At 37.8% G+C, this 24,857-nt stretch overlaps 1 protein-coding gene across 4 annotated transcripts in view; it reads left to right on the top strand.

Annotated features, from left to right (window-relative positions):
• The window catches only part of ECT2 (epithelial cell transforming 2), a 63,217-nt gene that overhangs the window by 3,264 nt on the left and 35,096 nt on the right, over positions 1-24,857 (top strand). For 2 of the 4 annotated variants that reach the window (XM_027876150.1, XM_027876149.1), the window contains exons 2-12: positions 1,892-2,046; positions 3,580-3,659; positions 3,773-3,865; positions 5,917-6,099; positions 13,586-13,675; positions 14,379-14,486; positions 17,558-17,631; positions 19,374-19,504; positions 19,655-19,770; positions 23,120-23,182; positions 23,738-23,960. In XM_027876150.1, coding sequence (XP_027731951.1) covers positions 1,917-2,046; positions 3,580-3,659; positions 3,773-3,865; positions 5,917-6,099; positions 13,586-13,675; positions 14,379-14,486; positions 17,558-17,631; positions 19,374-19,504; positions 19,655-19,770; positions 23,120-23,182; positions 23,738-23,960 — 1,291 coding nt within the window. In that variant the 5' untranslated portion in view covers positions 1,892-1,916. The remainder of the gene's footprint in view (positions 1-1,891; positions 2,047-3,579; positions 3,660-3,772; positions 3,866-5,916; positions 6,100-13,585; positions 13,676-14,378; positions 14,487-17,557; positions 17,632-19,373; positions 19,505-19,654; positions 19,771-23,119; positions 23,183-23,737; positions 23,961-24,857) is intronic. The other 2 variants (XM_027876152.1, XM_027876151.1) reach the window with 1 other exon arrangement.

Raw genomic sequence — 24,857 nt, 5'->3', positions numbered from 1 at the left:
GTTTTGAGAATTGCTGGATTAGACTATTATAGTAGTCCAGGCAAAAGGTGAGAGATAAGGACTTGAACTAGGATAGTAGCTGTGTTATTAGAGATTTGAACATGGTCAAGGGATGTGTATCATCTGCATAGAGATAATTGAACCCATGGCAAGTGAGGTCACCAAGAGGGGTTATAGAGAGAGAAGAGAACTCAAGACAGTACTAGGATGCACTTACAGTTAGGGGATGCTTATCCTCATTTTTGAGGGACTGATTTCAACCAGTCTTGAGTTCTGGTTCAGACAGACCTGGGTTCAAGTCCCAACTCTGATATGTACTGATTGTGTTAGCCTGGGAAAGTCACTAAACTTTTTGGTGCTTTAGGCTGGGGTTATTGTGAATGGAATTGTTATTCAAATAGGTGTTCATTCAGTCCTGTCCATTGTTGAGATTCTATGCTGTGGAAGGATACTCATTTAAATGAATACTTGTTTTAAAAGTGAAAAATACTGCTGTAATGTGAAGAAAGCAACCAGCTTGAGTGGCACCTGTATTCATGTCCAATATAGTACTCTCTGAGGTTTAACCTTGTAGAGTAGAGATCTGGTCTTAGACCCTAGCAGGAAGGAAACTAGGAAATCATTTTGGGGTCATTTGTAAATTAAAGCACATTTGTAGGTGAATGTTCAGGATCCTTCTTATGGCATGAGTGATTACTGTCTTTGTGTATGAGCCAGCAATATAGCTACTTTTGTTCCAATATTATTTCAGTCTTGGGTTGGTTCCGTAAGTGCTGCATCTCACTTTTTTGGTGTGGCATCCCTAACCCAAAGGTAAGTCATACTACGTCTCTGGAGTCCTGACTAGGTTGGGGAGCGTGGTCAGGAGGAAGATGACCCACAATTTGACACTTCCAGGTTTCACACTGGTGGACCGCTGGACCCTCTTGGTTTGTGTCTTCTCTGATAATTAGCTTCTGGGGACAGTATGTAGGCTCTTCAGACTGGGAATCATGACAGTTTAGTCTAATGGAGAGAGCACTGGGTTTGGAGTCAGAAGACTGGTCTCAGTCTTACTTCTTCTAGTTACTGCTAAAGGACTAGTTATTCCTATTTACTCCTTCGCTTTCTTCTCTGTAAAGTAAGGGGCCTTGACCATAGGACCTTTGAGGTGATTTCCAGGTCTAAATCTGAGATCATGGAAATCATCTAATTTATCTTTCCATCCTCCATATAATACCTGAAACTGAGGATGTAGAAAATAAGAAATGAACTTGTGATTTCACTGACTGAGGGAACACCTGTACCCAATACATCTCTGCAATTCATAGCCTCAGAGAATTCATCAAGGCACTGTGAGGTTAAATGACTTGCCCAGGGTCTCACAGCTACTATATATCGGGAAGGATTTGAACCTAGAGCTTTCTGGCTTTAAGACCAGCTTTCAGTTCATACACTAGCACCAAGAAGAGCAGTGGCTACAGTATTTTTTCTGTCAGCCCATTAGATTATTGGGAATGAAATTATATGTCATTGAAAATGGCAGAATGCAATGATGAATGTCTTAGTATTTATGCATTTTCTTCAATGTTATATGTTGGGTTATGAAGGAAACATCTTTAAGATTCTTGACTTTTTGTTGCACTTAGTTATGTATTTTTAGTTCTGATGCTTTTATATTGAATGTTAGTAAGGAATAAAATAAATCTCAATATTAATCTTGTAACTTAATACATTGGATTACATTTTATACTGATAGACATTGAAGATTCTTAAGAAGTAATTAAATTATTTCTTTTTAAGAAATTGTAGGTAGAAGCAAATTAATCTCAAAACAGTGCTTAAACTTGACTGGATAAGAATCATTTAAAAATCTTGCTATTCTGAATTTCAGTCTCTTATGAACTTTTAGGTAGAAAAGTTGAGAAGAATCAATAATGGCTGACAACAGTATATTAGTATCTACTGCTGCGAAGAGTCTCTTGGCAGATACCTCTATTTTTGATTCTAAAGTTCCTGAAATTTCTAAAGAAAGTGAACTTATTGGATCTGCTTCAGATGCTGACGGTAATTACCAAAACATTTCATGTTTTTAAGTGTTTTCAAAAATGAATAATCATTTTAAAAGCAAAAAAGTGGAAATAAATCTGCCTTTGAAGGTGGTGGCTGCTCCCTTTGGAAGTCTTCAAGCAGAAGCTGGATAACTACTTGTTGGGCCAGGATGTGTTGGGCTAGATGACTGCTGAGATTCCTTCCAGCTGAGATATTTTGTGTTTCTGCTTTAACAAGCGAACTGTCTGTGGAAGCTCTTTGTGCTCTTTGAAAGAACCGCCAAATATGGATATCTTATCAGTAAATGTTTATTGACCATGATCATGTTTTAGGAAAATAAATGGCACAGAAGGCACTTGGAATTTATTTTTATGTCTAGGTACAGTGGGCCTTTGTTGTAACATTGTACTTGAGAATTCAGTAGAGCATAAAGTGGGGTCTACCTGGTTTTCTGTTCAGAAGAGTTTGCTTTTACACTTTTACCTATAACTTTTTTTCCAAATGGATTACCCAAATGGTATTAGGTGTACAAAAAACCTAATTTCATCTCGGACCATTTTAAGAAGTTTATGATGTGTAGCCCTAAGAAGTTGATGGTACTGCTCTACCTTGCCCTGGACAGACCACATCTGGAGTGTTGTATTCAGTTCTGGGAACCACATTTGCCATATGAGGACTGACTAAAGAAACTGTCAATTTTTAGGTTGGAGAAAAAGAAAAGGTAACATGATAGCAAAAACCATATCAAAAGTGTCATGTAGAAAAGGGGGTTGTAAAGAGACAGACTTAGCTTGATATAATTAGAGCCTGCCTGGAGAGGTAGTTAATGGAGTCCACGTCATCGGAGGGCTTCAAAGACTTGATGCCACTTGATGAGAGGGAATTCTTCTTCAGGCACTGGTTGGAATAGATGATATCTTAGATCAGTAGGTCAATAAACTATTAGCAGAGAGGTACTGTGCTAAGTGCTGAGGATACAAAGAAAGGCAAAAAGCAGAGCAAACCACCCCAAAACTCAAAACAACAGCCCCTGCTCTCAAGGAGCTAATAATCTAGTGGGAGAGACAGCATGCAAACAACTCTACAGATAAGATATATACAGGATAAATCAAAGATATTTTAGCTATTCTAGGCATGGGAGATGGCCACTAAAAATGCCTGGAGTCAGGAGATGAAGTATCTTTGAGGAAGAGCAACTCTGAAATTCTATGATTTCAGTATTAACTAAACAGGCTAGTCACTAATTGAGAATAGTTCTAGTATATTTATAACTTTCCCGCACACCAGTATTGTTTTGTGATTGCCAAATTTTTAGATTGAAAATTATTATAATATTTTTTCCTGTCCTCTAAAATGATATTTGACAGTTCCTCCTGCCCCCCCCCATTAATTAAAACTTAATTGGACTTCAAGACCTTTTAGAGGGTGTTGGTCCGCTCCTTGAATGAACTGAATACATATAGAATGACACCGCAGCAGGGAAGAGAGCCATTAATATCACCGTTCATTTCTGATGTCCATAATGATGTATTTTATACCCCTTAACAGAAGAAATGCCTCAGATTGAAACTCGAGTAATACTGGTTCAAGAAGCTGGAAAACAAGAAGAACTTATAAAAGCCTTAAAGGTACGAGTTGGCGCTTTGTCCTCACATGTAACCGCACGGTTTTTTCCCTTAAGTTTGCACATGTGCCCGGTGTAGTAGTTCCTTAATCTCATACCCAAGTCTCTCTTCCACAGACCATTAAAATAATGGAAGTCCCAGTTATAAAGATAAAAGAAAGTTGCCCTGGAAAAGCGGATGAAAAGTTAATAAAAAGTATTATTAACATGGTACGTCAGGTGTCTTGATTGCATGTGGCATGCTGTCCTTCCTTTGATTTGGCTATTCTGCAATCTGTGATAATCAGACCTAAATTTGGCATGGAGGTGGATGTGGTACACTCTGAAGCTAGTTGAATAGAAAATGTGGGATGCTAATTTCATACTTCGTTTTGAAACTGGAAGTTAGTAGGGTCTCACTATAGCATATGGTGTATTTGATGAAATTTATAAAATAATTTGCTACTGCAGAATTTGGATATAGCAGTACATTTCAGCTGAGGTCTCATATTTTCCTTTGAACTAGCTTCTTCCATTAATTTTATATTCACTCTAAAGTTTTGAAATCTTGGCGAAAGTAGAATTAAAGAACTTTGCCAAATACTGGGAGTATGATATATGAGCATATGAAAGTATATCTAATTTTCTAAACTAGACACCTTTCCAGTCCATTCACACAATAACAGCTTCCAAACCGCTACATGTACGAGCCCAAAGATGTTAAAAAAAAGAAAAAAAGAAAAAGCTTCATTTAAAAATATGTGGGTAGTAAAATGAAGACTTCATTCCTTTTTCATTTGTCTGAAAAATTTGCTCAATACTTTATATAGTGGCAAGTGATTATGTGCTAGAAATACTTGTTTCTTACTTGTTTTTTATTTATCTATCCCATTATATGTTCATTTAAAATAATTTATCATGCTTAAGCTTAAATGTTAACAAATCAATTAAACCTACATTTATAACTATTTACATTTTAGAAAAACATCAACATGTAAGTGCTCATAACAGCTCATTAGTTACTTCCTCTGTATACCCTTGGGTTGTGTTTGTCTCTTCATTTCTTTAAACCCTTTTCCTTTCATACTGCTGTAGTCACAGAAGTTCATACTGTTTTATTTTTAGATAAAGGGCAGTCTTTACTGATCCATCTCACATTTCCTTTGTTCCCAATGTGTAATGTTGATTGGAATGTTTATTGTTTTTCAGTTAAATTTTATTCTGTCCCTTAGTTTTTCATTATACTACACGTCCCTTGCTGCCTCATTGTTGGATAGCTGTGTCCCTGGGTCTCTGAAGTCTAATGGAGAACACACTTTAGCAGTCCTATCAGCTAGAAGGTATTGGAGTGGAGGCCCAGTATGTTGGTTAGAGTAGTGAACTTGCAATTAGAAACACTTGAGTTCAAACCCCCGCCACTGATACTTATTAGCTAAGTGATCTGGGCAGATCATTAGTCTCAGTTACATCACCTATATATGTAATACTAATAAACTTACCCAACAGGGTATTGTGAGGCTCAAATGATGTGATGCAAGTAAGATGCTTTTCAACCTTGAAAGCACTAAATGTCAATTTTTTCGTTTTTTTTTTTTTATTAAGTCCCTATTTTCCCAAGACAAGCCTAGTTAAGTTCAGAAATGCTCATCACCATTTGGACTGCAGGGTGTTGAATTTTTCTCCTAGAGTAACTCTCAAAAATCTCTATTGAGTTAAAGAATAGTGGTGATCCATGTTGGTGGAAGAAGCATCCTCACTGACAAAATTATAGATCTTTATAGCATTGACATCTACTGTAATTAATCTACTGTAATTAAAACTTTTTTTTTTGCTTCACAAACGGCTACTTATATACTACTTTTTTTTAGATTAGCACAAAATAGAATAGAATAGAAGCAATCAGTGCTGAAGAATAATATTTGTTTTTTTTCATGGAAATAATTAACATACCTCTTTTAAATTTATCATTCTTCATTCCATGATATTTTCTATCAGTGTCCAAACCAATTAATTTGATGTTTAATCATCATCATCCATTCAGGTATTTCAATCTAGAACTAACTGAAAGTTTGTAAGGTAATAGCAGCATATAGACTAAAGCAACATTTTCAATTTTAAACTTAAATGTAGTACTGATATTGAATAATTAATCTTAAATGTTTGCTTTTTGGATGTATGGATGGTATTTAATGTATAATGTCTGCTTAGAGTTACTTTATTAACTAGTTGTGTGTACATAAATACTTCATACTTACAATATTCCATTTTTTAAAAAAATCAAGGAAATAAAAGTGCCCTACCTAAAGATGGAATCAGTGGCGGAATTTGAAGATTCAGATTCGCCAGAATTTGAAAACATATTTGTGGTCATGGACTTTCAAGATGCTGTCTTCAATGACTTATATAAGGCTGATTATAGAATTCTTGGACCCTCAGTTGTGCTTAATTGTGCAAAAAAAGGGGAGGTAAGAGTATAAACTAATTTTAACATTTCAATATTAGAACTGTTTGTGCATGTGTGTTAAACATAATAAGTTTTGTGACTTTGCATTAAGTCTGCTGTATTCTACTGTGTGGGGTGTTTGTGACCCCCAGAATAATCAAATCAGAGACTTTTTCTTGAGAAAGGCAAAAAGGAATTTTATTGCTTTCTTATGAGAAAGGAAACACCCAGCATCACTAAGATGGCTCCAGTCAGGGTGTGCAAGGGAGTGCAGCTGAAAGCCAGTTTATATAGACCCTAACATGGAACCCCCACCTACCCATTTGCTCCTCTTCCCATTGACTGGGCTTCAGAGCTCCCAGTCTAAGCGCGGAAACTTTTTCCCAGCAACAAGGTTGCAAAAAAGGCGCAAAACAAGGAACTCTTGGTTCATCAGGAAAGCAAGACAAAAAGAGGGTAGAGCCGGAAAGCCTGGACAAACAAGATACTTTCGGGGACATCACCTGATGTACTCCCTTATCTTGAGTAACTTTCTATTTCTTTTAGCAAGGCAGTTTCTGGGAACTCTAGGAGGAGTGCTGTTTCAGCAAGGCCAAATGTAACAGGAGAAATCCATTCCTATCCTTCCCTGAGGAGGCTTCACTATTTCAGCATCCCACTCAGTCCCTTCTCTTATTTTTAACCTTTAAAGACCCCTCACACCATTCTTGGTAAACCTCACTTACCAAGTCCTCATCTCCCTTTGGTTTCCGATGTTCTTGTTCAAGGGGAATCCATCCCTGACCTTTAAGTATCATTAGCCTTACTCCACCCCCAGGACCACCAAGAAGTATTGAAAGGGGAGGTCCAAGTTGGTACTGGTACATGTGCCAGTTTTCTAATGTTGCCAGTGATATCTTTCACAATTTCTCTGTTGTCATCAATTTTCATACAACAATTTGACAAATTTAGTTTTTCACAGACATCTCCCTTTTCTGCTAAGAGGTAATCCAGTACTGATCTATGTTGCAGGACTGCTGCCCTGGTTTGGGTGGCTTGATCTGCTAACAAATCCAAAGCCTTTGCTGTCTGATTCGTTATTATTTCCACTACAGCCTGTAATCTAATTAGTCTGTTAAGGATATATTTGGGAGTCCTACACCCCCAACTACCGTCCTGTGCCCGAGTAGCCGGACCATAAGTCTGTATTATCCTTTCAGGGGGGCCAAGTATCACCCCATCCTTTGGCATCTCCTGTGCTGGTGATGGAGGTATCAACATTCCTACTTCTGTCCGAACTTTACTCCTAAGGAACCTCCCATCTGCCCTGACAAAAAGAAAAACTTTGGTCAGACAAGCCCGATGTAACAATTCCCTGTCCAATCTGTGGGTAAATGGGTGTAGAGCTGTCCCAGTCTTGTAGGGTCCCTCCATTCAAAGGGTTGGTGCTTTAGCCAGAGTCTGGACTTGGCTGATGCCAGGTCCAAGGGGTGATGTGTTGTGGTCTCAGACAGAGGTTGGCACGCAGTCTGAGCAATCATCTGGAAGTGGAGGGCACTAAGCCTAGAGGAGACAAATCTGGCAAGGAGATTGAGCAGTCAAGGGCCAAAAAGAGGTCAAAGGAATATGCTACGGTTTTCATGGATGTCTCACATCCAGGTGACTTTCTTTAGTCCTATTGAGCTCCACCTATTGAGACCTGTTAATGTGACCACATTTGCCAGGGAATCCAGAGGTTGCTGAATGTCCTGGAGACTATAAGCTGTATCATTTGCCAATTGGTGGATGGTCCATTGTGCTCGTGTCTTTTGCTGACCACTTGCTCTGATCCTAGAAATCTGCTATAAAAGGAAAAGGCAGGGACATGTGACATACCAAATATGACAAGATAGCCTTAGCTCTGTTTGAATTCAGATAAGAGTCACAGTTCTCCAATCAGGCAGTATCAATTCCACATCTTAGCCAGACACAGGAATAGTCAGGTGGGAAACATTCCTTCTCAAAGGAACATGGGGAAACTGAGCCAGGAGGATCCCATCCTAGATTGAGACTAAGATTGTCCTCACGACTTTTTCTTGAATGCAGACCTTCATCTGTTAACAGTATAGGGTCACATTCCCTTTGACTAGCTTGTGGCATTTCTCTCAGGTACTGATTTAATGCGGACAACTATACTCAAATTCAAACTCAAAACAAAATGAGTTATAGTCCCAAAGAGCCTTTTACCTCAAACAGCAAGTTTCACTAATCACAGCTTAAAGCCAGATTCAGTTAATTTTACTGTCATGGAGTTGCAATAAGCAATAAAGATTTACCAGGACTCACGTACATAAGAGATGTCACTTTACATCTTTCCTTCTCAAATCTAAACTTGTCCTGGTGTAAAAGCCAATTATTAGAAATCATTTCTATCTGTTGTACATAAACTTGCAACTTCTCAGCAAGCTAAGTTCATTGTTTAGGAACTCCATAACCCAAACAAGTTCTTTTCTCTGGGCAGATGACCTTGCCCACACAGATGTTTTCCAGGGGTTTTGGCAAGTTTACAAAATAAAAGGAATGGCTTTGTACCCCAGAGAGGGGCTGATCGTGGTGTCCCAGCCTGATGACCCCCATATCCCAAGGAGGACTGTCTTGAATGGGCATAGCCAATCTGGATAAGGCTTTTACCCAATCCCCTCTTTTTCACACAGTAATCAATTAACAATTCTAGGTTTTAACATTAAAACAGTAACTTCAAATAACTTAGTTAACAGTCTTATAACTTTCATAAGTGATAGTCAAATTGTTTTAGCTATAATCCCTTCATTAATTATAGGTAAAGGTGGAAATACCTGATTTTCTAAATGGTAGTTATAAAGCATTATAAGACAGGGTTAGCAGGACTGACAAAGTAATATAACCGGAATTTTTCCACTGTCCTTTAGTTTCTTTCAGTTCACACTTTAATAACATCCAAATTATGAAAAGCTGATTGACTTAACTGATACAAAAGTTTTCCAATTTGAAACAATACTAGGTGTTTAAAGCTTGAAACAAATACATTGCCAGTCAGGTGACTCATATTCTGTTGAGTCACTTTTCCCAATTTCCTTACATAGAAAATTGGGCATCTCTTCACTATTGACATTGTATACTGGTCACATCTAATTAAGGAACTAATAATAATAATTAACATTTATAGTATCTGCCCTGTGCCAGGCATTGTGCTAGGCACCTTCCAATCATGTGAGATAAACTGAGATAACTTGCTTAATGTCACCCAGTTAACAAATTTCAGATCCATTCATTTTCCCAATTTCAGTTGAATATCAATTGCACTTCCATATTATCACATATAGAAATTATTGCTCTTATTACTTTTAGCACCTTCAACAACTACATTAAATAATAAATAGCGCCACTTCTAACATATGCAATAAGCATTCTGCAGTCATCATTCTTCCTTTTTTTTCCATAATAGCCATTATTTTTATTTTCTTTATAGAACAGTAAACTTAAATCCAATCAGATCCTAATTTATAATTGCTGATGATAAACATTTAAAAACATTTGTTTTAAATCCAATGCTCTTGGCCCTTTAAAAGGAAATATTCTCCACAAATTTATTTATTCACTTAAAAAGATATGTGTAAATAATTCCTGCTCTAAACAGTTATCTCCCTTTTTCTTTCCTTCTTCCTTATGGGAGCAAAGAAAAAGTCCCCAGTCCTTTTTAGCAGCTTATCAGATAGAGCAACCCTCTTGAGAATCTTAGGCTTCAGCAATTTGAATCAATGTTAACTGGACCTAATCAATTTTCTCCCCTTAGGCAGAAAGCCTCTAGAGTTCCAATAAGTAATCGAACAGCCCAGTTTATGTAACACTCTCCAATCACAATGAGCTGCAAAATTTTCATTTTCAATTCTTCTACCCAAAACAAAGTCACCCAGAACCAATATCCAAGGGTGGCTTACCTCAAAACACCCTTTCCCCACCCAAATTATACTCATCAAGGCTGGGGCAGCTTTGAACTCTGAAGGGACATAATAATTGCAAATCCAGAGAAAAGCACACTCCCTCCCCTTTCCCCAAATAATGTTAAACACTTTGCCCCTATACCAGACACATTGGCGGGAGGGATAAATCCTTATCAGTAAAGGCTGCTTGCTGCACCTTCCGCTAACTTCTGAGAGATTCTCTCTGCCTTTTTCATTCTAATCTCAATTTCCCCCAGAAAGCCTGAGATGGAAGCTCTTTCCCACTGTTCCTTTTCCAATCTCAGACCTCAAAAATTACCCAGAAATTGTTCTGGCAGACACGAAACATCAACAGACAGACAGACAGCCAATGTGTGCATGACTCTTAATTTTAACCTTGATCGGTCAAAAGAAACTCATTTTGCCCCAGGGTCCCCTTTGAATGGGGTCGGAGGTGTTTTTTTTTTTGTTTTTGTTTTTTTTAAGAATATACCCGCTGCTGTTGGGGCTATAGCCCCTGGGCCTCAGCAACCAGCATAACCTTTTTCTTCTTGAGAGGCCTCTCTCTTATCATTTACATACAAATTTAGACCTTAGTGCCAAACAGTATAATAAATTCAATTCTGACTTAAGCATTAAATTAAGAGCATCACATTTCATTTAAAATATTACCAGAATGAATTAAATTACCTTTTGGTTGTGTTCCGGTACACAAAAACTTTTCTCTTTTATGTGAGGCAGAAAACATTAAGTGCTACTCAATCTGCCTCTCTTTTTGATCTGAGGGAAAAAGGTTCCCCTTTTCTTTCCTATCTTTCCAGATAAAACTTGGCCAGAGTTAGAATGTAGAGAGAGGAATTTTTTTTTCCCCCAACAATTCTTCAAAAGTTTCCAACTCTTTTACTCTCAAACTCTCTGTTCACACTGTTCATGCAAATAGCTTATACTTTTCTTTCTACCCATACTTCTCTCATTCCTACATGCTTAAACTTTCTTGCCTTTCCTTCTGATGGACTTTGATTAAAGTCCCTTTAAAACTGCACGTGTAGGGTTTCAGATCACAAGTCACGAAACAAATCGTGTTTTTATTTTCTTGTCCTTTTATGTTTTGATAGTACACTCAGTTACCCCGTGTGTTCCCTGTATCTTTGGTAATTCATCCCAAATACTAATCCTAGCCCCTAAGGGGCTGTCTTCCCAGAATATTTGGTAAAGGATCCTTGCCACCATTAACCTTAGAATTCGTTTTCCTCACACCTTATGGACTCGAACTGCATAGGCTGTCTGGAAAACGTAGGACCGCTTTTACAGACTCGAACTGCCTAGAGCTTCCCTTTTCACCCGTACCTGTTCATTACGGACTCTAACTGCTTAGGCTAACAGAGTTGGGCCTGGTAACCCAGAGGCTCACTGGTCTTGGCCTTGGCTACCTTAGGGACTTGAACTGCTTAGGTGTACAGAGGACTCACGGGTCTTGCTTACCTGGGTCTGTGCGCACAAACTTACATGGCTGCTTCAGTTTCACTTTCTCGGTGGCTTTGATGGTTCCTTTGCTAGCCCGCCGGAGCTCTGTTAATAGTGTTGTGGAAGGAGGCATTGTGGCATGGCTGATGGAGGGCCGGCCTTCCATGGGAGGAAAACCTGGGCTGTGGTCTGACTGGTGGCTGTGGGGCCCTGGCCATACCCCTCATTTTCTAAAACTACATTACATACAAGTTGCTTATTTGAATCAGTAGAGGGAGTTTTCATCTAGGGAATTTTCTATACTGATGAAATCACCAGTCTGATCTAAAGAAGAGTGGAGTAGAAAGAAAGAACACTTGCTTGAGAATCCATCCAACTTGGGTTCGAGTTCCTGTTCTGTTAACTAACTGAGATCTGGGGCCTATCCCTTGACATCTTGGGGCCACTTTTTCTCTATCACCTGTAAAATAAGAGTCTAGGTTAGGGAATACTTAAGGGATATTCTAGCTCTTCCAGTCTGTGATTCAGGACCCAACCAGCGGAGTGTTCGTTCTTCTTATTTTCTGGCATTATACGATTGCAGTATGTATTAGAAGAGTGGTGATTGTGCCATAGGAGCCCCTTATGATAAAACCTGTTGATTTTAGGGCCCTCTGAAAATCACCTGCTTAATTGGGCATCAGATTCTTAGTATAGAAATAATAGCAGCTGCAATATTATTTATTATTATCAGTCAATGTTTTCCTGTTATATAATGAAAGCCTTGTGGCCAATAGATATCATTGCTGGTTAGTCTAGTACCTATGAAACTAAATTTATAGGGATAATGACTGAACTGGTGATTTCACTACTATAGGAAATTCCTGCCAATGTAACTCTTGAGTCCCAGTATCCTAGCATCAAGCTGCCTCTTTTCCGTGTTCCTCTTAAGTGATGGGATGTGCCCACGGTCACACAGCCTGTATGTGCCAAATGTGACATTTGGAACTATGTCTTCCTAGTTCTGAGGCTGGCCCCTTTGTCCATTATGCCATACTGCATCTCTTAAATACAGTCTAAGCAAAAGAGTCAAAATAGAGTTCTGAATCATATTTTTTATTCCTTGATTTTCTTATTTTGTTTTTATATTTCCCTGTTCCTTTAGAATTATCTTATTCAGTGCTATGTTTCCTGTGTGACAGTTGCCTTCTAATTAAAAGCTCTTGATGTGGTCTAAAAGTAAATTTTTTAATGGACAATTTAATACTCTTAAGTAATGAAGTCAATAATACTAATGAATTTTTGACAGATACTATGGAGAAAAACTTCATAATGGGTTCTGTTTTTACCTCTGTGACCAACTGAGCATTGGATAAATTGCTTAATTTGTTTTTGTTTTTTCTGTCTTCAAAATGTATATATTTTAATAAGGAGCTTTTCCCCCCTTTAATTGCAAAAAATATTATGATCTTAATCTAATGTTATTAAATTTCTTTGACTCATTTTTAATAACTAATGAGAACTCAGGCAGTGGAAGTGTTTGCCATAGTTTTGTTTGCAAATAATATTTCATCTGTATAGTATACAATTTGGATTGAAGTGAACATAGAAAATCTCTTTGAAATTTTCTATAAGAATAATGTCATTATGTGTAAACTAATCCTAAATTGATTTAGGAATTTATATTCTTGGTGAGTGGTGTTATACTCAAAGAGAAAACTGTTTAGAGAGACTAATATTTGAAGATATAAAAGTTTTTATTTGGGAATCTTTTAAAAATAGTTTGTTTTTTTTGTCTATTTAAGTGATTATATTTATTTTTACTAAGGAATCAGGTAGGATTAAGTCAAGTAGAAAACACTCTTACCTAAGGAAAAATATGTAATAATGCCTTTAAGTGATGATGAACCTATGTAATACAGTGAGATGGTGCTATGGATAGAGGCACTAGGCTGGGATTCAGGAAGACTTTGAGTTCAAATTCTGCCTTAGACTCTTATCTCGCTTTCTGGTGCTGATCAAGTTGCTTAACCACTCAGTTTCAGTTTTCTCATCTGTAAAATGAGAGGATCACACTTGATAGCCTGACAAGTTTCTTCTAGCTCTAAATCTATGATTATCTTTCAGCCTTTGCCGTATTCCTGCCGCCCTCTGTACTGTGCAAGCATGTTGAATCTGGTGCTGTGCTTTACAGGATTTAGGAAGAAAGAAGAACTTGTAAGTCTCTTTAAACAAACAAACCACCATTCAAAGGGTTCCTCTTTGATAATTTTGTAAACTGCATTGAGAGCCTTATTTGTACTGTTGTCATTTTAAAGAGATGATTGAGGGATGAAACAGCATGGACCAACTATTTTTAAAAATCTTAAGTAGAGCAGTTTTGAAGAGATTATATCAAAATATGTATGGATAAAACTTGGAAAAGAATTTTAAAAGAATTTAATATCTGATTTATATACACCTTTGTAACCGGTGTTGAATAGACAGGCTTAAAATAATGTGCTGTCTCAGACTTAAAAAAGATTTCTCTGGTTCACAGAATAGTGAAAATAACAAGAATTTAATATATGATTTTGTTTTTTTTTTTTTTGAGGGAGATGAAGGGGGAAATCAATTTGATAAAATATAGACTACTGAAGGGAAAAAACTCAAATTTGATGCAACATGTAGTATTCATTGTGGAAAAAGTATTGAATGTCAGTAAGAGAACAGTTAAAACCATTGCTCAACTTACTTAAGCTCAAATGAAGCCTTTTTTTCTAAGACTATTGTCTTTGAGGTTTTTAAGCTATAGTTATTGCTATTAAAATAAGTCTTTAATCTATATGATAAAAATTTATATACTCATGAAAAATCTTGTAAAAATCATTTAATTTAAAACAAGTTTACACTGATAATGTATACTTTTTTCCCCCCTAAGGTCAAATTGGTGACTTTGGCCCATTACATGGGTGGAACTATTCGAAAGGACTTTAATTCTAAAGTTACACATTTGGTGGCAAATTGTACACAAGGAGAAAAATTCAGGGTATGTATGATTTGGTGTATCTTTAACTTTCACATAACAGATTGCCTTGTTGTAAGTTGTGTGATACAGCAGTATTCTCTCAATTATTTATAGGACAGAAGGAGTTTGTTCTACTTAACCAAGATTTTTAAGCCACCTCAGTGTGGGCCTCTTGTACTATAAAACATAAATTATTTGGGGATTTTTTTTCCTCAGTAAAGAAGGCAGAGTCCTAACTGAACTTTTTAACCAGGTAGAGAAATATCGAGTAGTATTGATTTCTCATGCTTGATTTATGGTCATTAACCAAATATAGTGACTTCACCCAAGCCCTCCTTTGGCTTATTATGGTTTGGTGAGGACTGATTTCTTGTGTACAATGCCAGTGGAGCCCAAGCTCTCATAGGCCCTGCCATGATGTATGAACCTGTCAAACAGGCACAATTCATACAAAAGCATGCATATTATGAAGGCAGGACAAAGGAAGGAGGAGATACTAGGAAAGGGTGTAGCATGGGAGGGGGAAAGGCTCAATAAAGGGGAGAAAGGACAAAACCCCTCCTGAAGGGGAGGAGCAAGGCTATCGCAAAAGGCCCATTCTTTTCCCTTGGGAACAGCTAGACTATGAAGATAGGATGGTTTGCTTATCTACAGGGTCCCAGCTGCACAAGCAAATTTTCCAACTTGGCACAGAGACTGACTGGTGTCTGACTTGATTCCCTAAGACACAAGGAGTCCATTTTGGGATACAAATAATAAATTATGTTCCTCTTTCCGTCCTCAACACATTCAGGGCCTCCTGCATGCTGTGGGTCCAGTGTTTCTGGAAAATATAGTGAGTCAAAAAGACAAGGGGGACCCCTTTATTGCCCTTGACAAACCTCAGTTATTGGTCCAGTGACAGACTCTATTTCTGTCCTTTTAAGAGGAGCCTAGCTGAGTTTGAAGAAGCTCCTTGCTATGTTGGCCTAACTGATGCATTTTTCAGCCACAACCACTCCCAAAGACAGTTCATTAAAAAGTATTAGAAGGATTATGATTTCTGCTGGTGGAAAGCCATGCCAGTTAAATCTTAGATCCATGAAATATGGAAGTGTCTAGTATATACAATTGCTGCCTACCTCCTACAGTCTTGCTGATTTTGCTTCCTTTCCTTCCCCCCACCTTTTACTCTCAGATTTTCTTTAAGCACTTGTCTAGACCTCTCCTGCCCTTATCATAGCCTACCTGGTATTGTACTTCTTTATCTCCATCCCCTTCATCGGATTATAAACTCCTCGGGGGAGGGAATGTGCCATTTTCATCTTTTTATCCCCACTGCTGAGCCATGATACGTTGTTCAAAATAGGTGCTTAATAAATATTTCATGAATTGAATAGAACTGTGGGATTTATAAAGAACAGTTATTCCTCGCACTTTGATATGCAAGATGTTAGCTGACTGTGTTGCTAAGGTGGGTAGACCGTAGGCTGTTTATAGGCACCCAGAAGTCATTAGCAGAATCAGAATTTTGAGGGAGGCTTTATTCTATATACTGGCTTGCTCCTTTTGACACTAAGAAAAAGACTTGATGTCTTATATGTGGAGAAGTCAAAATACCTACCATGTATCCATCACTGTGTTGTAACGGGGGAGTATAAAGAAGTACAAAACATCACGTTTGCCTGTGCTGCTGGGGAGAAGGAAGGGAATCCTTGAAAGGTCATGAAGAGAAGTGGGAGATGAGAGATCGAGCTGGCAGTGCTGAGGGCTTTCAGGGGCAGAGAAGGAAGGTGGCACAATTTATGGAGAGACTATTGCACCAGTCCAAGGGTGTGGCGGTGAATATTTAGACCTCTCTAAACTATTATATTCTCATTTATGAGAAGGGCATAGTCATACTAGAAAGACTTACATCATAGGATTGTTGTGGGCAAAATCCTAGGTAAACTTTAAAACAATGTAGCATATTGGAGAGATAGTATAGTAGAATCAATGCAAATTGGTAACCGAATAGCAGAAGTAAGGGCAAGGAAGAGTCAGAGATAACACCTGCAAAACTGGACCAATGATAATAAGCTGACATTTATATACTGTTTGAAAGTTTTTAAAACGCTTCTAAGAGATCTCATTTGATCATAATGGTTCCACTGGCTGAAACAGTGAAATCAGAAGGAGGTGTAAGTTTTGGATCTTTGGAGATAGGATCTTTGTTTTTGACATTTTGAGCTTGAGGAGCAGTTCTGAAGCTTGGAATCAAGGCAGGAGATCCAGATTAGGGAGCCATCTGTTTAGACGTTGTAGTTGAAGCTGTGGAAATGAATGATATGGCCAAGAGATAGAATGAGAATGGAAAACTGTGTGTAGTCTTGTCCGATGGAAATGGCACTTTGGTTGTAGGTAATAAAGTGTAAGAAAAATTAGGTTGTATACATAGTGTATGTACAGGTTATATCTATTTATAGAAGTGGTTCTTATTTATATTGTCTACTGTTTGCGAGGAGAAAGAAATGATTATCTGAGCCTAACTTAGTGTTACTTTCTTATCAAGTAAAATCTTGGTTTTATAGAATATGTGTGTGCTGGGAATCTTATTTTTGCTTAAATTCTTCCAAGTCCTCGCAGGGTTTTGATATATAGCAGGTGGAATTTTTACTTGCTATATATCCCAGTCTTGAGCCCTGGACAGAATAATGGAAAGAGTCACTCACACTAAGGGGTTATGAGTGTGGCAGACTCTAAGAGGCCTTCTCTGCCTGTACTCCTTTAAGAAAGAGATTAGAGATAAAGGAAATCATGATGATGAACTTTGCCAACATCCTTGTTTTGGCTGGGGATACTTCTGCTCACTAAAATAAATTCCACTGCAAGAAAATAATTGGATTATTTGGAGTTTTTTTGAATAACATTCTTTACCTTTACGATATGAAACTGTATATTTTTCTTTTGTGATAACATTTCCATATATTTGTCTCAAAATTACACAAACTATTATGAATTTTACAAGCTAATTTATAATTTCTGTATAGCAGTTAAAGTTGGAGCTATATAAGATGAATATCCTTTAATTACTGACTCATCATTATTGTTAATAATGATTCTGTTTGTTTTAGGCTGCTGTAAGTCTAGGCACTCCTATTATGAAGCCAGAATGGATTTTTGAGGCCTGGGAAAGGAGAAATGAACAGTAGGTGTTTTATTTAAGTATTTAAATTTCTTCCGTAGATCTCACTAGAATTCAGGATGCTAAATTTAGGTCTTATTCCGTAAGTGAAGAAATTTAAGGTTTCATGGAAAAATTAAGAGAATACAATCCAGGGAGATTGATATGGATAGGAAAGTCCCCACAATTGAGGATCTGCTGTGTATTACTACTATCTCCTCAGAATCAACCTGGGAATTTTTTTTTTTAATTTAATTAAATTTTTTTTTTTAGACAATTGGAGTTACATGACTTGCCCAGGGTTACACAGCTAGTAAGTGTCAATGGATTACAGGCTCTGGTGGGTCTCCACATTGAGTCATTTGCCAAGTGCTATTGTTTGTTATCTTTGCAGTCTTTCTTATCTCCCCTCCTTTTCCTTTACTTCTGCTGCTGCCACTTCAATTCATACCCTGATTATGTGGCCTGTTTTAGGAAGTATTAGGAGAGGGCAGCAGAGAATCCTGGGCGAAGGTGTTTGCATTTTACTGTGAGCAATAGGGAGATGTCAAAGACTTTTTTAAGGAAAGAGGAGATATGACCAAATCTATATCTATAAAAAATGTTTTTGGCAGCAATAGGAAAGGTGGGTCGAAGGAGGGAGGAGTGGAGGTTAGCAGAACTATTAGACAATTGGTGGTAAGGACTGTCAGGAGGATGGTGGGAGTAGGAAGAAAGTAGGAGGAAAGAGGACATTCTTGGTTCAGTAGGTTTTGATCTTTTTGTTTCACCATTTTAGTGTTTACAGATTTTAACATTCTTTGGAATTCATGTAAAAGAAGACTTCAGAGCAGGGATTGGAATTTTCTTTAAAGGGATCATTCATGCCAAAATAAATTACTTTCTACTTCAGAATGTGAGATGAACTATTTTCATTGACTGTTTATTCACATTTCAGAGCCTCTGAGCAATTAGTATAGGCCTGTGAATTTGGTCTAGTTAACATTTTGGAATTTGGGCTTAACCCTTCTTTTCCCCCAAACCCATTCCTCTTCCAATTTGTTTTCCCCTCGGGGCACCACTGTCCTTCCAGTGTCCTGGGTTTACTCCCTAGGTCAAATCATCCTCGGCTTCCCATTCTCCTTCATTTCACATGGCCATTTTAGGTGGCAAATAGTCACATCTTTATCTCCAGTCTTTCTCATTTAGATTCTCTTACAGTCACTGCCCAAGTTTAGGACTTTTTTGCCTGGACTGTCGCAGTCACCTCTTGACTGATCTCTGCATCAGGTCTCTTGCCCAACCTAGCCCATTTTCCACACTGCTGCCAAAGGGATGTTCTCTAAGCACTAGTCTGATACAAGTTCTTTCCCACATCAATAACTCCATTTTCTTTCTATTGCCTCTGGGGTTAAGTATGAAATGCTGAAGCTGGTTGGCTTTTAAAACCCGTCACCACGTGGCCCCAATTTCTCTTCCCTACCTCGTGTTCTGTGACTTCCTTGCTGGTCATGTTGCTCTCATGATGTTTCTCCAGATAGTCGCCCATTCTTTTTGCCTGCGCCTTTTGCATGCTCTCTTACTTCCAACAAGGCTCAGCTAAGCACCACCTGACACGTGAAGTTTTTCTTGATCTCTTCTAATACTTGTTTTGTATCTTCCCCTCCCCCAACCCTGAGAGCAGGCACTGACTCTTCTTTGTTTTTGTCTCCCCAGTGACCAGGTTGGTGCCCGGCACAGGGCACATGTTTAAGGGATGATTGTTGTTTGGTTTTCTTTGTGTTTAGGGATTTCCATGCTGCAGCTGATGAATTCAGAAACGAATTTAAAGTCCCTCCATTTCAAGATTGCATGCTAAGTTTTCTGGGATTCTCAGACGAGGAGAAGGCCAATATGGAAGAAATGACTGAAATGCAAGGTGGTATTATTTGGTGTATTTAAATGGGGATCAATCATAAGAAATTAATTTCCCCCCCTTATCTAGTGTTGTTTCATTCTATACATTCTAAAATATTTGGATCGGGAAAGAAATGTTTGAGTCACTGTTGGCTCTTCCCTTTAACTTTAGGAGGTCACCATTTGCCAGTTGGAGATGAACAGTGCACTCACCTCATAGTTGAAGAAAATGCAACAAAAGAGCTTCCGTTTGAACCTTCAAAGAAACTTTATGTTGTAAAACAAGAGGCAAGTGATTCTTCTCCTTGTTAAACCTTTTAAAATACATTATCTAGGTGTGTTCTGAGTAAGAGAAAGTTTCTGTTGTATCAGGAGTGAGGAATAACAGCTAGACAGCTTCCATGCTTTGCTGGCACCCAAGAAATATCTGTTGATGAGACCAAACCAGACCCTGAAGTCTGGAGAAGACTGGGTACCCCTTCTTAGACCAGTGTTCTTAAATACATGAAACACACATAGGACAACAGACCAATTAGAGGGAAATTGTTATTACAAGAAAAAAGTTCATGGTCTGCAGGTTAAGGGACTGTTGCCCTAGAGGAGAGCACCCAGCTTACTGCCCAGCTGCTCGCTAGAGGACTCATTGGGGTGTGACTGGCTTGTTCTCTGTGCTGATGGAGGATTCACTGAAGTATATAAAAACATTCTTTCAACTTCCATTGGTAAATCGTTATTTAGACATAGAAACAGTCCCCCGACCTTTCCTTAGAACAATAAAAAAGAGGGAACGAAAACTAACCAGGATACCAAGGAAAATCTAATGTATGCAGTGTTGCATACCTGTGTCCCTTACATGCCTACCAAAAACGTGGAAGAGATCCCTTCTGAGATGTCTTCTTTTGACACCAAGCTTGGTCACCAAAATTTACCTGCATTCCGGGTTGTTTTGTTGTACTTTGTGTTGACGTTGTAGCCATTGTCTACATTTGTATTATCTTTTTATGTCACTTTTACAACAATTTAAGTAATTCTTTCCTAGTTAATGCTTTGTTTCCAGTTCTTTGCATCTACAAAAAATACTACAGGGGGCTGCTAGGTGGCGCAGTGGGTAAAGCTCCAGCCATGGAGTCAGGAGGACCTGATCTCAAATCCGGCTTCAGATACTTGACACTTCCTAACTGTGTGACCCTGGGCAAGTCACTTAACTCCAATTGCCTCACCAAAAAGCAAAAAAAAAAAAAAAAATACTACAACTAGGATCAGAAAGGAAGTGATTAACTGGGAAAAAATTTTTGTGCCAAATATCATAAATAATGAAAAACCAAAAGCCCTTCTCCAGTAAATAAACTGTTTGAAGCAAAGCATATAAGCAGTTGTTATTTGAAGGATGCTCTAAATCATTAATAATGAAATGCAAACGAGAACGACTGTGAGTTTTTATATCATAACCAGCAAATGGCCAAAGGTGGTGAAAGATGGGAATAATCCATATTGAAAGGGCTGTGGAAACATGAGACACACTAAAAGAGCTGTTGGTGGAACTGTGTAAGGTTCTAATCATTTTGGATAGCCATTTGAAGTTATGCTAAATGACTATAACATCCATACCTTTTGATTCAGATTGGAATGCTAGGCATGTACCCAAATAAGTTCAGTGATAAAAGATGGCCCCGTATACTCCACAGACTTAGGGTAGCAACTTGGGCTTTTAAAGAGTAACCTGCTACAGTACAAGGTTAAGTGCTTTGCCCCGGGTCACACAACCATTAGGGGTCATGGGGAAGACTTGAATCCAGATTTTCTGATCTTGACTTTAGTCCTCTTTACACATGCATTACTGCCTCATTTTATACAGTACAATACATTCCATCATTTTCATACCATAACTTCTTTAGTCTTTTCCCTCTTATTAGACATGTGGTTTGTTTCCCATTTTTACTCTTATGTTGTCCCAGCTTCCAGGCCAACCTCCAGAGCTGTCATCAAGGGAGTGGTAGGGTAACCTTTTTGGTGAGGGGACCTGTTATTGCTGCTACAGTCAGGAGCACCTGCTGACCAGCTGCTACTGAGGGGCAACGTAGACCCAAGTGTCCTTGGAATTGCTGCACTTGCCCTGGGAATAGTAGCATGATGCAGACTGCTGACCCTGCTTCCAGCCTTATCCACTGCCATTGTTGGTGGTGAGGTGGGGTGGGGGGAGCAACCTCTGTGTAGAACAAGGCCCATCTTCCCCAATGGCCAACCACCTGTCACCAATGGGCAGGCAAGGGCAATAGCCCTTGGAATAGCGGCACGCCCCCCTTCCCCAGACCACCTGCCTCCCACGTTGTACAGGGAACATCCTGTTAGCATGTGCTGAAGTCTCTGCCAACTTGATCATCGCAGCTACTAAAAACCCAAGAAACTTCTCACTACTGTAGTCTCTATCACTGTCAAATGAGTCATTTTATCAATTGGAATAATGGTGATGATGCATTCCCATCCGCTTTGCTGCTGTACCTTAAGAACCTTCTTAAGAACCATCTTCCTCTGACCTGAAGCAGACACTCCCATCTATGTTGTCTCCCCTGTAGAACATGAGCTCCTTGAGAACGGGCACTGTCTTCAATAAGCATGTATTAAGCGCTTACTATGTTGTAGGCACTATCCTCTTTGTAGCAGTAGCAGTACACAGTAAGTACTTAGTAAATGCTTTTTCATTCTTTCTTTGAAGAAATAGTTCTTCTAAGAATATTTTTGTACAGATTTTCTTTTCCCTGTCATTAATTTTGGGGCATGGGCCCAGCAGTGGGACCATGGGGTCAAGAGATAGTGAACACGTACATGGTGTAGTGGGTAGAGTACAGAACACATGAAGGCAGGAAGGCCTGAGATCAAATCTTGTCTCAGAAGCTATCAGACTCAGAGCAAATCACTTAGCCTCTCTGTGTCTCGGTTTACTTATCTGCAAAATAGGGGTAATAGTAGCACCTACCTCACATGGTGGTTGTGAGGATCAAATGAAATAATTTGTAGAAATACTTTCAATTTTTCAGAGCTGAATGCTAGCTGTTAATTATTAGCCAAAAAATGTATATTCCCTAATAAATAATCCTAAATTTCTACACAGTAAGTTGGGTACAACTTGATTACTTTATAAACAAAGTAATATTGTGCTTTTTTCTTTTTCTCCCTCCCTTTTTTTTTTCTTTAAACTACAACCATGCTAGTTATTTTTGTTTGTATTTTATTATCTTTGTCAATTTGGGTATTAGGTGCAGACTCAAGGTTCCTTTAATTTCAAATTTAAATTTTAAAATATCCATTTTTCTTATTGTTAGACATTTGGCACATATTTTTATATGATGGTTAATTTATACTTTTCATATCTTTTAACCTCTTATCTTTTGAGTAGTGACATAAATATATATAAAAAATACGATAAATTTTTGTCTATTATACATTTTACTTAGATGCCAGACTTTTTTTTTTTTTTAACAAGTCTTTGATACAGTGGCTTTTACCCATTAGTTTATTTCTAGATGCATTACTTTTTGTTGTATAAAATACTTTTATTTTTATGTACTCACATTATTCTGTTCTATAATACAGATTTCAAGTTTTCTATGTTGAATTTTTTTTTCTTGGTTCTTTTCAGTGGTTTTGGGGCAGTATTCAGATGGATGCCAGAGCTGGAGAATCTATGTATTTATATGAAAAGGTATAAAAGTTATTTCTTCTTGTATTCAGAGACAACATGTACTAAGTGGTGTAACCTTTTAATCCTTAGAGTAGTTCATAATTCTTACCTCAAGGACAAAAAACTCTGAGATATATGAACTGATTTGCAAAATCCTTAACATTCATAGAAAATAATTTTAGAGGAGATACAAAGTAATGTTATTTTTTCTTCAGGCATACATGAAAATAATCAGATCAGTAAATTCAGAATAATAAAATCTAAATGGAGAACCTTTCTGTGATTTTTTTTTTTAAAGTTCCCTTGTTCCTAATATAAAATTGGAAAATATACTTTAGAAAGTTAATCAAAATGTTACTATTAGGCAAATACAATTCTTTATTTACTATTGAATTTTATAAAGCTTCAGACTTGTCTGAAATAAGTATACAGGATCTGAATTTTGTTCAAATTGAGCTATGGTCTGGTTAATGCATACATATATACATATATACGTGTGTGTGTGTGTGTGTGTGTGTGTGTGTGTGTATGTTCATGCCTTAATAACTATTACAGAGCATTTATGTTTAATTTTAGGCTAATACTCCTGAACTCAAGAAATCAGTGTCGCTCCTTTCTTTGAGTACGCCAAATAGTAATCGTAAGAGACGCCGTTTAAAAGAGACACTTGCTCAGTTGGCAAGAGAAACCGACATATCACCATTCCCGCCTCGTAAACGCCCATCAGCTGAACATTCCCTTTCCATAGGGTCACTATTGGATATCTCCAACACACCAGAGTCCAGTAATAGCTATGGAGGTAAAATACATTTTAATAAGTTCATTTTGAATATTTAATACAAATCTTGTTAAAGTATGGGTGAGTGGAGACAGATTCTCCACACATTTCTATTGTAGTCAGTTAAAACCATTTCTTATGGGCCTAATATGTGATTATGTATGATGAGAAAAGCAGAGTATAAAGGAATTTGGGGAATATAAAAAGTATAAGACATAGTTCCTGTCTTCATGCCATCTATAAAATAGTTGTGGAGAAAAGATAGGGATATACAAAGTGTGTAACAGCATACTATACCACCATAAGACATGTTGCAAAATATGTGATTCGTTAGCAAAATGGATAACGGGCAGTGAATGTGCTATGCAATCAGAGGCTGTTTGATGAATCGTCTTTGGAGGAGATGAGTCTTGAGCTGAAAATTTAAAGATGAATCAGTTTTAAATAGGAAGACGGGAAAAGTGCCAGTAGATTTATTTGGAAGAATTGTAAGGGTATTTTAGAGAAGTAGGAAATGAAAGATTGGAAAGGTTAGTTAAAGCCATATGCTAGAAGGCCTTGCAAACCAGACAGTGGAGCTCATTTACTTTATCCTTCAATGAACATTGGGAGATCTTTCAGATGGTGGAAGGAGATAATCAAAGAGGATGACTAAATTTGAGATAAGATCAATTAGAGAAAGTAGACAATAAAGAGACTAATGCTAATTGTAAGGAGAGCAAATAGTAGGCTTGGAAAGGAAAGAATGAATGTCGTTTCAGTGAGAAGGAAGAGAAGAAGCTTGGTGGGAGTGAGGGATTGGAAAGCATCCATGATGACTAAGTCATCGAACTAGATACCATACAGATGATGTTATCATTAGCATGAACATAGAAGTTGGGAGATAGAGCTTGATTCTGGGAAGATCAAATGTTAGGT

This window comes from Vombatus ursinus, unplaced genomic scaffold (genome assembly GCF_900497805.2).
Source record: "Vombatus ursinus unplaced genomic scaffold, bare-nosed wombat genome assembly UNPS02014810.1, whole genome shotgun sequence".
NCBI lineage: Eukaryota > Metazoa > Chordata > Mammalia > Diprotodontia > Vombatidae > Vombatus > Vombatus ursinus.
The sequence above is the reverse complement of the archived record's forward strand: the minus strand, read 5'-3'. Positions and strand labels throughout refer to the sequence as shown.